We start from the raw sequence: 14,517 nt of genomic DNA, 5'->3' as shown, positions 1-14,517 counted from the left end.
GGTTGTTCCTGTGGACTCCGCTGCTGAGCTGGGCCTCTCTGAAAAGCTCTGCTATAATTAATAAGAAATGTTCTTGGATGAGGTATCTGAGAATTAAGTTAGGAAGCAGAAGTTTGGTGGTTGTTTCTCCCCCACCCCCCACCCCCAAAGTGCTAGTTAGCATTGGGGTATACTAGAAATATTCCCCTATTCTGATATTTCATGGGTAAAATAAAGAAGTTAAGATTCTACTTTCCATTCAGCCCTTAATTGCCTTTAGGACTCAAAGTGGGGAGATTTTCCAGTGGTAAACAGCCTTTCTAAAACACAATTAGCATTAATTAACATCCATGCTGGGAATTTAATCAGAAGCAGCAGATTAATTCTGTTTTCTGAACTGTTTTTTCTCCCCTTGGATATGGCTGTTCTTCTACAGGCTGGAAGCTCATGTTCTCAGCAAGAAGCTTGTCCTGGGGCTTATGTCCCCCAGAGCTGTCACACAAACAGCATGTGTACATCAAAGACTTTTTAAAGAAAAAGAAAAACCTTTCTGGTGGATGAAATGCTAGAAGCCTCCACTAGAACTACAACATTAAATTTCTGTGCTACAGTGAGGTGACTTGCAGCTTTCCCTGTTACAGGTTTTCCGTATTTTACTTAAAACTAGAGATTTTTGTTTGTATGGGTCACTGAATTAGCTTTGAAATATCATTCCTCAAGGAAACCATGTGGTGTAGGTTGAAACCCTAGTAAAAGTACTTTATTTTAAAAAATTCTGATACCTAGTGTAAATGTAAAAGTAGTAGGTAAAAATAGTTCCCTGAGGTTTTCCTCCAAACTGTTTGAAGGGTTACTTGTAGGTTAAATGCTTTTTTTTATCACTTCAGGTATTTGCTGTTCGTTTAGTAGCTACACAGTGAAATTGAGTTCTACTTACTTGCTAGGATATGCTCTGGGATTGCAATAGAAGCACTACAGAAAAATACAAAATAACGTGAAAAGCATTGTTGGAAATATGCACATACATACATACACAAAATATATCTAACTAAGAAAATGTAAAAACCAAAAGTGCTCTTTCAGTGCAGGAGGGATGTGATTCCTGTTTAGCAAAGCTATTATTTCTGGTTTGATTTTTGGTTTCATATACAACCATTGATTACTTGACAGAATGGATTTTTTTTTTGTTTAGCTACTTGTTGGCCAGTTTTGTTTGAAGCTTGGGACTATCTTGACTAAAATTGAACTACAATCAAATGCTGTTATGGAGTTGTACCATTTGTGATAGGAAAAAAGCTCTGCTGGAATCTGGTTGGCATTTAAAGTTAAGGAATTTTAAGGGCTTTAAGCTGAGCAGCTTTTAATAGGCATGCTTAAAGGGTGTTTTGTGTGTGGCCTTTGTTTTCCTGGTATCATGCCTTGTTGATTTGTGGCAAAATACTGTATTTGGGTTAAATTGTATAGACTATAAGCAATGTATGCTATATTTAAATGATTGCAAGACTGTGTACCTGTTAGCAGTTTCTTTGTTTTTAAGTTTGTCATCATTGTTCCTTTTTTTCCAGAAGTTTGGTGGCAATCAGTCTAAGCCAGAGTTCACAGTGGATCTCAAAGGGGCATTGATTGACTGGGCCTCAAAGGACAAATCCAGCAAAAAGAATGTTATTGAGGTGAATTATTTTACTCAAACGCAGAATTATATGTGCTTTAATTCATGACTTAAGAAATTTTCTTTAAACTGAAATTCAGAAACTTTAATTGAGTTTTCTACATTTCTTTCTGCTCAAATGTAGATGTATCTTAGTACCTGCAAGAAATGTCCATTTTTAATATGTCTGGGATATGCTTTTAAATTCTAAGCAGTCTCTTACTGTTTTCACTGGTAAGTGTTCTTGAGTGGCTATATATTGTCTAAAATTTATGCCAGGGGGAAGTTTAATTTGATTTAGGAAATTTTACTTTTGAATTCAAGTGTGTTTATCAATTCTGATGATATATCTTTTTATTTCTTTAAAGCTAAAAACCCGCCAAGGAACTGAGCTTTTAATTCAATCTGATAATGACAGCTTTATTAATGAATGGTATAAAGTTCTTAACTATACCATCAACAATCAGGTATGTGTTTGAATCGTGAAGGCTCTATTTTCAAGGTAATGTTATTTAGTAAAATAATTGATGTAATGACTCCTAGTGCTTCAAGTACATCTTCATTTTCTAATTTTCTTGAGTGTGGGCAGGAGTTTGAGGCTATGGCAGTTCCTGCTGGTGACAAGTGAAATATAATTAATAGTGGCCAAGGATGAACGATGGTCTACTGAATTAAGAACCAGGAGATGTGGGCTGACCTCCAGCTCACAAATGAGCTTCCTTCTGTGACCAAATACGTGCTTTGTCTCAGTGACCTGAAAGGTTCTGATAGAGAGGCAGGAAAGGGGGGAGGGCGGCCACAGGAGTGCTTCATGACATACATTAATCATCATTTGATACTGCTGTTTACTTAATAAGGCTGCACTAAAGTGCAAATTAAAAGTCCCGTCAAAATGCTGTTTTATCTCTTCTTGTCAGGCAACGTAATGCCAACTATTTAATCAACAGAAAAATGATCAGGCATTTGCTCTTGATACTGCCAAACAAGATTTACCAGCTTTGAATTCAGAGATCTTGGATAAAATATTCCTCTCATATGAAGTTGACTTCATGAGTATAGTTTTATAGTTACAGTCCTGGCTGCAGCACATAAGCTGCATTTATGTTGCTTTAGGTGTCGGTTAGTGGCCTTAATTTCTCTTAGCTCTGGTAGTGTTTTCCACACAAACACAGCAGGCTAATATGAATGATTTAGTTTCCTTTTGAGTGCTTATGGCGTAGGCTCCTAATCTTCTACTCTCTCCTGGTATGAAAATGTCATGACCCTTAACCAGGCAAGGCAGTCACTCAGCAATACCCTTCTTCTGTCTGCCCCGTGTAACGCAACTGAGGCCACTTCTTCCCCACTTAACTATAAACAAAAATGGAAAGGCTGAGATACAGCTGAGATGAGAGCGAGGTATTACGTGCTAGGTTGAGGAAGTGAGTGGTGGAATAGGGAGCGTTTATCACCACTCTGGAGCAAATGGTGATGTATTACTGCTGGTAGCCAAGAGACCGAAGATTACAAGGGAAAAGTTCAAAATGTACGATGTTACACTACCTGATCATGTGCAGCACTGAAACTTTGTCTACAAAAATCCATCAGATCTGAAGCAAACTTCTAATTTTGAGAACTTTATGGTAAAGTTTTTTACCTATGAGTCTTTACCAGGACAGCTATGGGTGGTTCTAGTGTGATGACATCTTCCTCAAAAGAAGGTACAGCTTAGATTCTGGCCTCTTTGCTCCTTTAGGCTGCTGTTGTGGCAATATGCTGTACAAGAGGATTAGCTATCTGCAAAGGATGTGGCTGCTCTTTTTTTACATACAGAAATTTCCAAGTTATTAGACTTGTTCCACAATACAAACTAGATCCTAGGTGATTTTCTCAAAGCAATTCACGTGTTTTAAATTTAACAGTCCTAAAAATCTTTTGAGGTCTCTTGAAGAGAGCACCGTCCAAATGGTCTCAGTGACAGAGGGACCCTTAGTGGGGACATTAATCAGGTGGTTGAGTATATTGATCTTTGATATGTAAAAAGCCTATCCAAAGCTTTTGAAAAGCAACAAGGAATGAGGGTTGTTTAAAGCTAATGTTAGCCCTTCAAGTTAAAGAGCAGCTTAGTCAACGAAATAATGCTTCCGCTCATTCAGCCCTCTGGAGTACACAACCTTGCCTGAATTGAAAAATGTCCTTCCTTGTAACAAAAGACAATGTACTGTCAGATTTTTGTAACTGCATAGAAGTCAAGTTCACTTTAGTAGAAGTGAAGTAAGAAACACACAGTTTTGGAAGGGAGTATGTTGCACTGAGAGCAGAGAAAATTTCTTTTCCATTTACTGAAATGTCTGAAGTCATGCATGGTATGAGGTACCTCAACATAGGTATGAGGCTGCAGGTGGGCAGTGTCACGGACTCTGGTATTTGCCTCCGCACTACATGATCTACATTTTCTCTTGACTCTGTTTAATGAGAATATGCTGTGAGAGCAATAACACAGGCTAAGGATTTTAGGCCCTGGTGTATTTACTTTCTCAGAATGAATTCAGTGTATGTTTTGACAGTGGTGAAATTTTCCAACTGGCAGTTCTATTTCCTGTCACAGAAAATTCTAATTACAGAAATCAGAAATAGGGTAAATGCTCTAGAAGTGTAGAGCCTGCTAATCAGGTGCTTCTGTAGCAGGCCATGTAAATGAAATAGCTGATGTTTGTCTACTGGATTTGAAAAAAACATTGTCTGTTGGTTGATGTAATGAAGTTTTATCATGAAAGGCTGGTTGTACTTTGCCAGTGTCCAGCAAAACTTTCTTTACTGGGCCTTATGATCAAATAGTGTTTCTCAAAGTTACTCACTCTGCCAGTGAGAATTGTATTATCTCTGAGCATGTTTTTAGCATCTCTAGTTCAGGAAAGAACCAACTGAATATCATTATAGGGGGAAAAAAAAGTATATTGTAGAACTGTCTACAGGAAATGTGTGTGTTAAGGCTATATTCTATATTCTATATTCTGTTGGTAACCTGACCACTGTATCTTCTTAAATCTGATAGGTGGTAGAGTCTGATGAAGCATTAGACGATGATGTACCAGATTCCCCTGGGGTGGAAAAACAAGACAAAGAGAAAGAGAATAAAGACTCTAAGAAACTTCGTTGTGAGTTGAAAACTTTCCATTAATTGAGTTTAGCAATGCCAAGTTTTGGTTTTTTTGGTGCATCTTCAGCACTATTTGTAAGTAGAGAAGAATTCAAAAGGATGGTTAAAAATTAAACTACTCAATTTTGGAAACAGGCTTTGATATAGTTCATTCTACATCCTGGTGCCAGTTAGTAAGTTTTCTTACTTAAGAAGAGAAGAGGCGGGGGGGAGGCACCAAATGTCTTTAGCTCCTTCTGTATGACACATGAAAAACATGAGAAAATAGGCAGTAGTGAAATGGATTATTTTCAACATATTGTCAAATGTACAGAAGTAATTAGACTTTTTTTCTCTGACTTCTATAAATGGTTTTGTATAAGGATCCTTTTGTCCTTTTACACGTTCAAAACTGATTAGAATTGTTTTACTTGGTTTTTGTCTGTGGTACAGCATCTGTAAATATTTGCACTATTAACTTAAACTGCAGTTTCGCTAAGTTTCTAATGAGGTTATATTGGCTCATTTAGAGAAACTAAACGTTTTTAATTACACCTTCAGAATTTTAGAGCTACTAGCCACAGAAATTTCTTCCTATGCACAGAAATACATTAATCAGGCAGACTGTTTTCTGTCTTTTACTTCCAGGCCTTATATGTAATTTCCAAGAAAGTATTTCTTTTACATTAGCTAAATTGATCAAAAGCAGGACCAGCTTTGAAACATAGCTATATTTTTAAAATTCTACATCAATTACATACATAAACTCCTGTTTAGTTAGTTTCATAGGCAAACTTGGGTTTACAAGTTTTTTTTTTTGTGACAGGGTTGTCTCTTGAGTGGTTTGAAAAACGCATGCTATTTACAAGGAGTTCCAAAAAGTTAAGGGAAAAAATTTGGATGCAATGCAAATTTGAAATTTTTTTTAATATGTTTTTGCGCTTTAAATTTTTTTTTTTGTTTTGGTCTTAGTTCCTTGGCAGATAAATGTACTATTGGTTCTGTGGATATTCACACTAAATGCATTTCTCTTTACAGCAGTGAAAGCACCTAGCAATATAGATTCTACAGATCAGAAAAAGACCAAAACAAAACTCAAGAAGTTTCTTACACGGCGCCCTACATTACAAGCTGTCCGTGAAAAAGGCTACATTAAGGGTAAATGAACCTTTTTAACAAAGGAAATAATTTGAAAAGCTGAATTTAGTAGTTCATGTGTAAAATGGAGTTAAAATGGTCTAGTTTAAGAGTAAAACACGTGTATATAGCTGGCTTAACAAAAGTCTTGGATGTATAGTGGAACTGGTGATTGATTGTCATTCTTTTGAGCACTGCTGTTAGCCACTAAACTTCACAGAGGATGTCCTCTCCTTCAGCTCATTACTGGCAAAACTGCAGTGAAAATTGAGGGCCGAAAAGTCTGTTTGGGCTTGAAGTGCTTCTCAGCTAGAGAGTCCACTTGGTCTGCTGTTTTGAGCTGGAAACTTCAGATAGCCGCAACTTCAGATAGCTGATAATCGTTGGTGCATGCAAGGGAAGGAGAAGTCCTTTGGGTACAAAGCCGAATGCATGTGCTCATCTGTTTCGCAAGTGTGTTTTAGTCTGAGTGGAACCAGACAATCATGTGTCGTCTCGTGAGAAATGGAGTATTTAGGCAAACCAGGACAAGACTAAAGGAATCTTAACTTAAACATTTTTTTCCCTAACCTTTTTTGAATGTATACATTCTCTAATTGTTGCACAAACAATGAGTTTTACAGATATCCTGGAATCAAACTTATGAAAGAATTGATTTCCACTTGTCACGCTTGTAGAAACTTTGAGAGAATGGTATTTGCACAGGTTTAAGTTAATGTGTTTATGTAAATTATTGACTTGGTACTCACTGTGAAACTTCATTTATTTATTTATTTGTATGCTTTAGCAGGACTTGTAGATGGTGCTCTACTAGGGTCAAAATAGCATATGGGTAGGCAAATATCAGACCAAATCCTACTGTGATTTGCCTAACTACATACTTTAACAGGTGTGCTTCTGTTGCATGTGGCGTTTGATATATCTGTGTATTTGCAAATATAATTTAACTGTAAATGATGACTTTTTTGTTTGGAATAAGGAGGCATTATTCCCAGAATTTGACGTTTTCCCCTGCTTTACAGCTTAGTATTCATGTCATGGCTCAGTGACGTAACTTCTGACATTAGCAACAGTGAACGCTAAGCCAGGTTTAATTTGTACTCATGTGTGCTTATGAATGGATTTTTAATAAAGACATTAAGGAATGGAGAGTTTGGTTTTATTTAAAAGCTTGCTGTAAAGTTTAAAAGTTGGATCTGTGCTGCACAGTTTTAATTTTTCTGTATGAATGAAAAATACAAAAGTCTTTATTTAAAAGCCCAGTGTACTTTTGTGGCTGCTACAGAACAAGCTTAGTAAACAGAAAACTTGGCAAATGCAGTATGAGCAGGAAAAATAATGAAAAGTTCTAGGAAAAAACCCAGTTCAAACAGCATGTACTAAGCAGAGAAGTACCTGTGCTAAAGTTTTGTTACATGGAAAAAAAAAAAATTACAGAAGTTACTAAGATGAGAGGAAAAAATGTGATTCCTGTATCGTGGAAATTACTGAAGTCAGAGACAATTGTAGCAAATCAGTTTGTTACGTGCTAGTATTTTCTTGTGCTACCTAATCTGCATTGCTTTACCTGCTACAGCTGCATGCTAGCCTGGCTTCCTACTGCGTGGGCTTTTTCAGTCCCTTGCTACTGACTCTGCTTATACAGCTGGCTGTGTGAGTAGCAGCAGCAGGACTGAGGTGTTCGGGGGCACTGGCCTTGTATGCATATAGCTAATGATACCATTATATGCCAGTTTTCATACTGTATAATCGGTTTGGTGTGATGTTTGGATTTCCCAAAGCAGTATTCAGATGCAAGTGGGTGTTAATGAATCTGCTTAAATTACTAAACATGAAAAATGGGCTTTGTGTGATGCAAATGCAAGAACGGTTCCTCTCTTGCCTAAGCTCTGAAGTAAGATCTACTAGGTAGTGCAAAGATGGCTACCTATGTACCTTATTTAACAGATTAAAAAAACCCCCAACAATCAACACCACAAAATTCCTTTCCTTTAAGGGTGTGAGTTTTGCCTCTCTATCTCAAGACCCTATTTCAATCTCATGCGTCTGAACAGGGGAGGCCATCTATAATTTGGGTATCTTTGATGGAAACTATAGAACTGGGTCTGAGAGAGATTTTTGATGATAACATAACCTGAACAAGAGGACTTAACATGTTGCTGAAATACGCTAAGACATTAGAAGAATCTCTTCTCTGCCCAAGCTGATTTTTATTTTTGCTCTGGTTTATGATAGAAAACAATTCCCCTGGATTGTGTAGTTTTGAAAACAAAAACCCAAAATAACCTTTGCCCATAAATATCTGTATTGAGATCCCAACCTTGCAGCCAGGTTCCTTATGCATAGTCATACTTGCATCCATTCAGAGCTCTGTGATCTAAAGGTTGGTCATTTACAAATCTGTCAGAACTTTAAAATGTTAAAAGTTAAAGACTTTACATTAAATTAATACATATTGCTGGGTTAAATAGTAGGTGCAATGAAAGATGAAATTTCACAGGGGTTTTCCCCAAGCAATGCCAAAAGCTTTCACTTGAACTAAAATTTATTATCTCTGTTCAGATTTTTACAAAGATTACAGTAGATGTATTTTGAACACAGAAAAGGAATGGAGTGTAACAGGATGTTTGAATCCATTAAATTTCTCATTACAGTAATGACTATATGACTGTTACAGGTATCTCCTGATGGATTAAAATAATTTCAGTAGCGAAAGTTCCTTACTCAGAAACTAACGTTTGGGTAACTGCTTACACTCTTCTTACTGGGAGCTTTTTCTTACTGGGAGCTGCTGAGAGCTCTTTTCAAAACTTTCTTATTTTCACACTAATACTGCGACAATTGTATCCAGTAGTCTTTGCCCTTTGTGGAGGTTTGTTTTAACCTGAACTAGTTCTGTCACTTGAGTCCTGTTCCACTGTAAATCAGTCTCTTTACTTGGTTCCAGATCAAGTGTTTGGTTCCAATCTCACCAGCTTGTGTCAAAGAGAAAACAGTACGGTGCCAAAGTTCGTGAAGCTGTGCATTGAGCATGTTGAGGAACATGGTATGGTGAAAATTTTTTGTTTCCAAATCTCTCTTGCTCACGACGCTAATTTTAAATGTTTTAATCCCTAAAATACTGCAGATTTCTTTGGGGAAAAATATCCGAATCCTGTATCGGTAGATAGCAATGAGTTTTCAAGAGTGGGGATGTGAGGTGGGATCCAAAACAGGGAGAGGGGAGGAAATCTTATATCTGAGAAATTGATCTGCTTCAGTATCTTTCAAGTTGAAGAGAAGGCAGGACAGCCTTCTGGCAGCAAGGCTCTAAGGAAAGAGGGATTACAAGTGATAGAAGAGCTCAGCCCAGCAACATTTTCTTCAGATGAAAAGAGAGAGAGAGAGACTGTTGAAATGTAGCTGTTCATTTTTGGAAGGTTTAAGCATGCTAACAAAATCATTTATATTAAAACTTCCTTCAAACAAACTTTTGGGCTGTGTTCCTGCTCTGTATATGCTCTGACTGCCAGAAGACAAGTCTGTCAGTTTGGTGCCCTGCAGCTAGTTACACCGATTGCTATGTAAAGTTTTATGCAGTTCTGGAGATTGGGTCAATATGTGGACCCTGAGAATTTTTGTTTGCTTTCATTGAAAATAAGTGTCTCCTAATAACTGAGAAAATTGTATGTTTGAAAGCTACATGTGACATTCTGGGTTGTCTGATGTAAAGGACATCTTCACATTTTTGTTGAAAATACGTTAGTTGTGACTCCTGACTTGGCTGTAGTCTGTGCTGGTTTTCTTGCTTGTTTCGTGCTGTTGTCATTGCCCTGTCTCTTGGAAAGGTGACTGAGAGAGTGGCTTATGGATTCTCCATAATCATTATTCAAATATATACCGGTCTGTTAATCTGAGAATGTTCTCTTGAGAATCAGGGTAAGTGTTACAGGGGAATACTACATGTGAATTTTAAGGCATCTTCCATGGGAACTTCATTTAGGACTTTGTTGCAGCCTCTAGTCCTTTCTCAATGCTGCTATCTTACGGCCTGGGAGGGGAAAAACAACTGCTTCCATTGCCTTAACTCCAGTTAGACAAACTGCCACCTTGCTTGTAACAGCAGGCTTTATTCCATTTGTGATCTGCAGTTTGTGAGAAAGGGGTTATTTTGCTTTGTTGTTTTTTTTTGTTTGTTTTGTTTTATTTTAAAGACAGGACTGCAGTGAAGATAGTGGTGAAGTTTTCCTTTTTTAAATACCTGAGGGGAAGCTGACAGAAATGAACAGCTTTTTCTCCCCGCTTCTCCAACTCTTCTTCCTCCTGCCAATACACTTCAAATCAGTTCTTTCTGTAAAGGAATGACTAGTGGATTATGGGGAAAAGGGATATGTCAGATGGTAACTGTGCTGTGTTGCATCAGACAACTCCTTGAGGAGCTACAGGGACTCCAGGTATTCTGGCAACACTCACTCTCTGTGGCACTGACTCACATGCTGCATTCAAGTGGCATTTCATTTAAATTCTTTACTTCCTAATCACTTCTGAATAACTGCAGTAGCAACCACAGAGACACAGTTTTCTTCTTTTCTGGTTGAGTGTGCAATACTGTAAAGGCAAGGGCTACCCATTTCAGTTTTGTAGGCTGTCGGGTAGTGATGAGTGTGCATGCACATCATTCCTTCTCCATGCGAACCTGGTCACTTGACAACTTTGAGATGCTCTCTATGCATGACTTGATTTGATTTTTCTTAACCATACATTAAAAAATTGAACATCCACAAAAACACTTGCCTCTTGCATGTTGGACTCCCATACACTCCCTCGCCACCCACCAAGAGCATCTTAAATGAGGCACCTAGTCTCATTGAGGAAACTTGGGAGCTGTTGCCTCATTACTGCTGATCTACTGTGTAGAAAGTTTTAGGGATTACTTTGAGCTTGATACTACCAAACGTGTGTCAGCAAACTAAACCTCCTCTGATGTGCCCTGCCCATGAAGAAAGATAGGATCATAGAATCTTTGGGTTGGAATGGACTTCTAGTCCACACCTTCCCCCCACAACGAGCAGGGACATCTTCAACTAGAAGCAGGGTGCTCAGAGCCCCGTCCAACCTGACCTGCAATGTTTCCAGGGGTGGGGCATCTCCCACCTCTCTGGGCAACCTGTGCCAGGGTTTCACCACCCTCACTGTCAAAAATTTCTTCCTTATATCTAGTCGAAATCTGCCCTCTTTTAGTTTAAAACCATTACCCCTTGTCCTATTGTTAACTTCTTTGGTTGGTTTTTTTGTTGAACCAAGTGTTCTGTATTACAAGGTGGATTTCTTGTTTTTTTTTTTTTTTAATTTTGCTGAGTTGACCTATGAAGAAGCAGCCTAATGATTGCAGAATTCATACATGTTTAAGGTATTAAAATGGATTTATCCCTTTGTTTTAGGATTAGATGTTGATGGCTTATACCGAGTTAGTGGCAATCTTGCAGTGATACAGAAGCTAAGATTTGCAGTCAATCATGGTAAGCTTCCTTCAACTGTATTACAATTACGTATATTTTCAGATTGTGAAAATTTGTAGAAAGCTCAGGAAAAAAATGATTGTCATCTCCAAAGTAAAATTCAAAATTGCAGCATTTAGCGTGTAATATACATAATTTGAAAAACCTCGCTTCCCAGAGGTTTGGTCTTATGTGGAGCATAGAGGCATTGCTAGAACATAATTCTAAAGAAAGGTGGTAATAGAATTTGAGGGGGGAGAATTGTTTCAAACAAAATAAATTCATACCTTACGGAAAAGCAATAGGCATATTAAGCTTCCATTAGCATTAGAATTGTAAGTTAATGCTTTTTAGTGTGACTTGCTATTGCCTTTTAGTATGGGGGTGCTTAGTTTCTCTTTGCCATACCCTGTGTATAAAACCCTTTCATGTGGCTGTATCTTAGTGTTTTGTTCAGTGGGGTTCAATAGGCAGCTTGCAGCTAGGAAGAGGACAGTAGCCCATCTATACTCTGACCTCTCATTTCCTGATTGACAGGGCCTAACAGTAAATTTTGTGTTATGTCAGCAGCTCCTATTCCCCTCTGGAAAATGCCCATGGTGTAGGGGAGCTGCATGTAGTGCAGAAGGCAGAGTTCGGCTGTCTCTGTCTGTAGTGGTTGCGTTTTTGTATCCCCTTTTACACTGCTGCAGCTCTGTGTCCCAGCAGAGAATGGCCTGAAGCGGAGTAAGAGTCTTCACTGCTTTAAAAGCAGTAGTACAGAGGAGTAGTTAAGTTTATTTAAAAAAAAAAAAAAAAAAAAAAAGCAGCTTCTGTAGTTAAATTATGAACATTAATTATTAATTTTTCTCTCTCAGATGAGAAACTAGACTTGAATGACAGTAAATGGGAAGATATACATGTCATCACAGGAGCTCTAAAGATGTTCTTCAGAGAATTGCCAGAGCCGCTGTTCACTTATAATCACTTCAATGACTTTGTCAATGCAATTAGTAAGTCTGGAAAACATGCGTGTGCTTTTTGTATACGTTCTGCTCAATATGTGCAATTCATTTAATTATTTTGCACAGCAAAAAGAGTGTTTTGGAGATGAACGTCCGTAAGGCTTACCCAAAATCGCCTGTCGGTAATGCAGGGCCGGGCCGGGAGGTGGCAGTGCTTTATCTCCTATCAGCCCTGCAAAGAGTCCGCTTTTATTCCCGGACTGTTAAATTATATGCTGAAGTTTTAAACAAAAATACTGAATTTTTGTTTCTACACCTCATCCTTTTGCAGAACAAGAACCAAGGCAGCGTGTCCATGCTGTTAAAGATTTAATCAAACAGTTGCCAAAACCAAATCAGGACACTATGCAGGTACTCTTCAGGCACCTGAAGAGGTAAGTAGCAGGAAAGGCTTTGTATTGCTCATCTTCCTTTAAAGCTAAATAATCCAAGTCCTAGGTGACTGTTCCTGCTGCGTTTTGCTTGCCTATATGGGACTTGATGAAAACAATATATCAGTCTGTATTTACATAAGCTTGCAGAGCACCAAACAGACTTTAGCCAGTATCTGTCATAGTTGTGATGTTTACTGCCAAGTCCTTATGTTCGAGGGATTGTGAGAGGATCAGGAATAGCATTTCACAACAAAACTTTTCCATAGAGAGGGAAATCACAGCAGCTGCATGTCCTAATAACAAGACTACTCGATAAATAAATACTGTGAATAGTCATTTGCTTTGGACTGTGTCTTTTTCCTGTCATCCTACTACTCTAACACTGATAAGCCTCTTTCTATGTATTTTTTTTTTCCTCTTTCAGAGTTGTAGAAAATGGAGAAAAGAACCGAATGACCTATCAAAGTGTAGCAATAGTTTTTGGTCCAACCTTATTAAAACCAGAGAAAGAGACTGGTAACATAGCAGTCCACACAGTATACCAGAATCAGATTGTAGAATTAATTCTACTGGAATTGAATTCCATCTTTGGACGCTGACATTTTTCTTGGAGTAGAAACTGGAGGTGACGGGTTGGCGGCAGTATTCCATCAGAAGGAAAATCTCTCACTGTACATGGTGTATTATGTTTGTGGACCAAGCAGCAACTTGTTTTTTGCACTTTTGGGGCGGGGAGAAACAGGAGAAATGTTTGACCACTGTAATGCGCGTTAAAGACAACACTTTGGATTTCTTTGAAAAGTTCAATGTAAAAAGTGAATTGAAAAGTTCATAGTTTTCTTTTTTTAAAGTAGCATTGGAAAAATGTAATATAGGTTCATACACTGGATTTCTTGGAGAGTAAAGCTATTAATCTCAAACTGGATAATCTGGAATTTAATCTTACAATTCTTCCACTTGATAGGGAAAAGTCCTACCAACTAGTATGGAAAAATTCAGTGAAGTTACATCTTGAAGTTGTGTATTACAACCTATTCAGATCTGTGTGATGCTTTTCCAAGGGGTTTCTGCATGCAGTGACTGTCTTAAACTTGTGCTAACAGTTTGGTTTAGTTACTCAAATATAATTCCTCACTTAGGTATCTGCTGTCCTCCCCCCCCCCCCCCCCCCCTATTATTTCTTTCCTTTTTTTTCCCCAGCAACCTTTCTGGAACTTCTTAGTTGCTTTACAGAACAGCACACTATTTCAAACACTGAACTTGTAAGAATATCCAGCAACGGATATTTGTCTTGTGGCATAATAGAAGTCATATTTAATAAACATGTTCATTTTTTCAGGGTATTTCCTGAGCTAAGTTTTGTGTTATACCGATTTAAAGCTAAAATCCTAAGTAAATACCAACTGTAACACTGTATTGAGTTCTTGGTATAATGCTGTGGTAGTGGAAGTTTCTTGATGTAAATACAGGCTGTCCTTTTGATTCTTGTATATAATTCAGTTCCTGTATAGTTCAAGAACACTTTAGTCACACATTTCTAATCATGGGTAGATTAGCTACAGTAGCATAATGTTTCCAGTGGATGTCTGGGTTTCAGCAGGGAAACAGGTTACGGGGAGGGAGCGGGGACCTAACTGTGTGCACTTTTAGATGTTAATTACATTTGCTGGCAAATAACTGTAATGCAAATGGTACTGGAGAAATACTGAGTGTGCTTGCTAAATTGTTAATGCACTACAAGAGGAGCCTTTTAGGTTATTTAATATGTACAGGATACATT

General features: G+C 37.9%; 1 protein-coding gene across 3 annotated transcripts in view; it reads left to right on the top strand.

Moving 5' to 3' along the window:
* Nucleotides 1–13,336, top strand: part of ARHGAP12 (Rho GTPase activating protein 12) — a gene marked incomplete at both ends in the record, with an annotated part of 70,318 nt that extends 56,982 nt beyond the window's left edge. For all 3 annotated transcript variants that reach the window (XM_082015232.1, XM_082015231.1, XM_082015230.1), the window contains 9 exons: nt 1,548–1,649; nt 1,996–2,094; nt 4,662–4,764; nt 5,787–5,903; nt 8,830–8,928; nt 11,303–11,380; nt 12,217–12,351; nt 12,635–12,737; nt 13,162–13,336. In XM_082015232.1, coding sequence (XP_081871358.1) covers nt 1,548–1,649; nt 1,996–2,094; nt 4,662–4,764; nt 5,787–5,903; nt 8,830–8,928; nt 11,303–11,380; nt 12,217–12,351; nt 12,635–12,737; nt 13,162–13,336 — 1,011 coding nt within the window. The remainder of the gene's footprint in view (nt 1–1,547; nt 1,650–1,995; nt 2,095–4,661; nt 4,765–5,786; nt 5,904–8,829; nt 8,929–11,302; nt 11,381–12,216; nt 12,352–12,634; nt 12,738–13,161) is intronic.
* Between the last annotated feature and the right edge of the window lie 1,181 nt (nt 13,337–14,517).

Source organism: Phaethon aethereus, assembly GCF_964289735.1.
Source record: "Phaethon aethereus genome assembly, chromosome: 2".
NCBI lineage: Eukaryota > Metazoa > Chordata > Aves > Phaethontiformes > Phaethontidae > Phaethon > Phaethon aethereus.
Note: the sequence above shows the minus strand (reverse complement) of the source record. Positions and strands in the feature narration are given on the sequence as shown.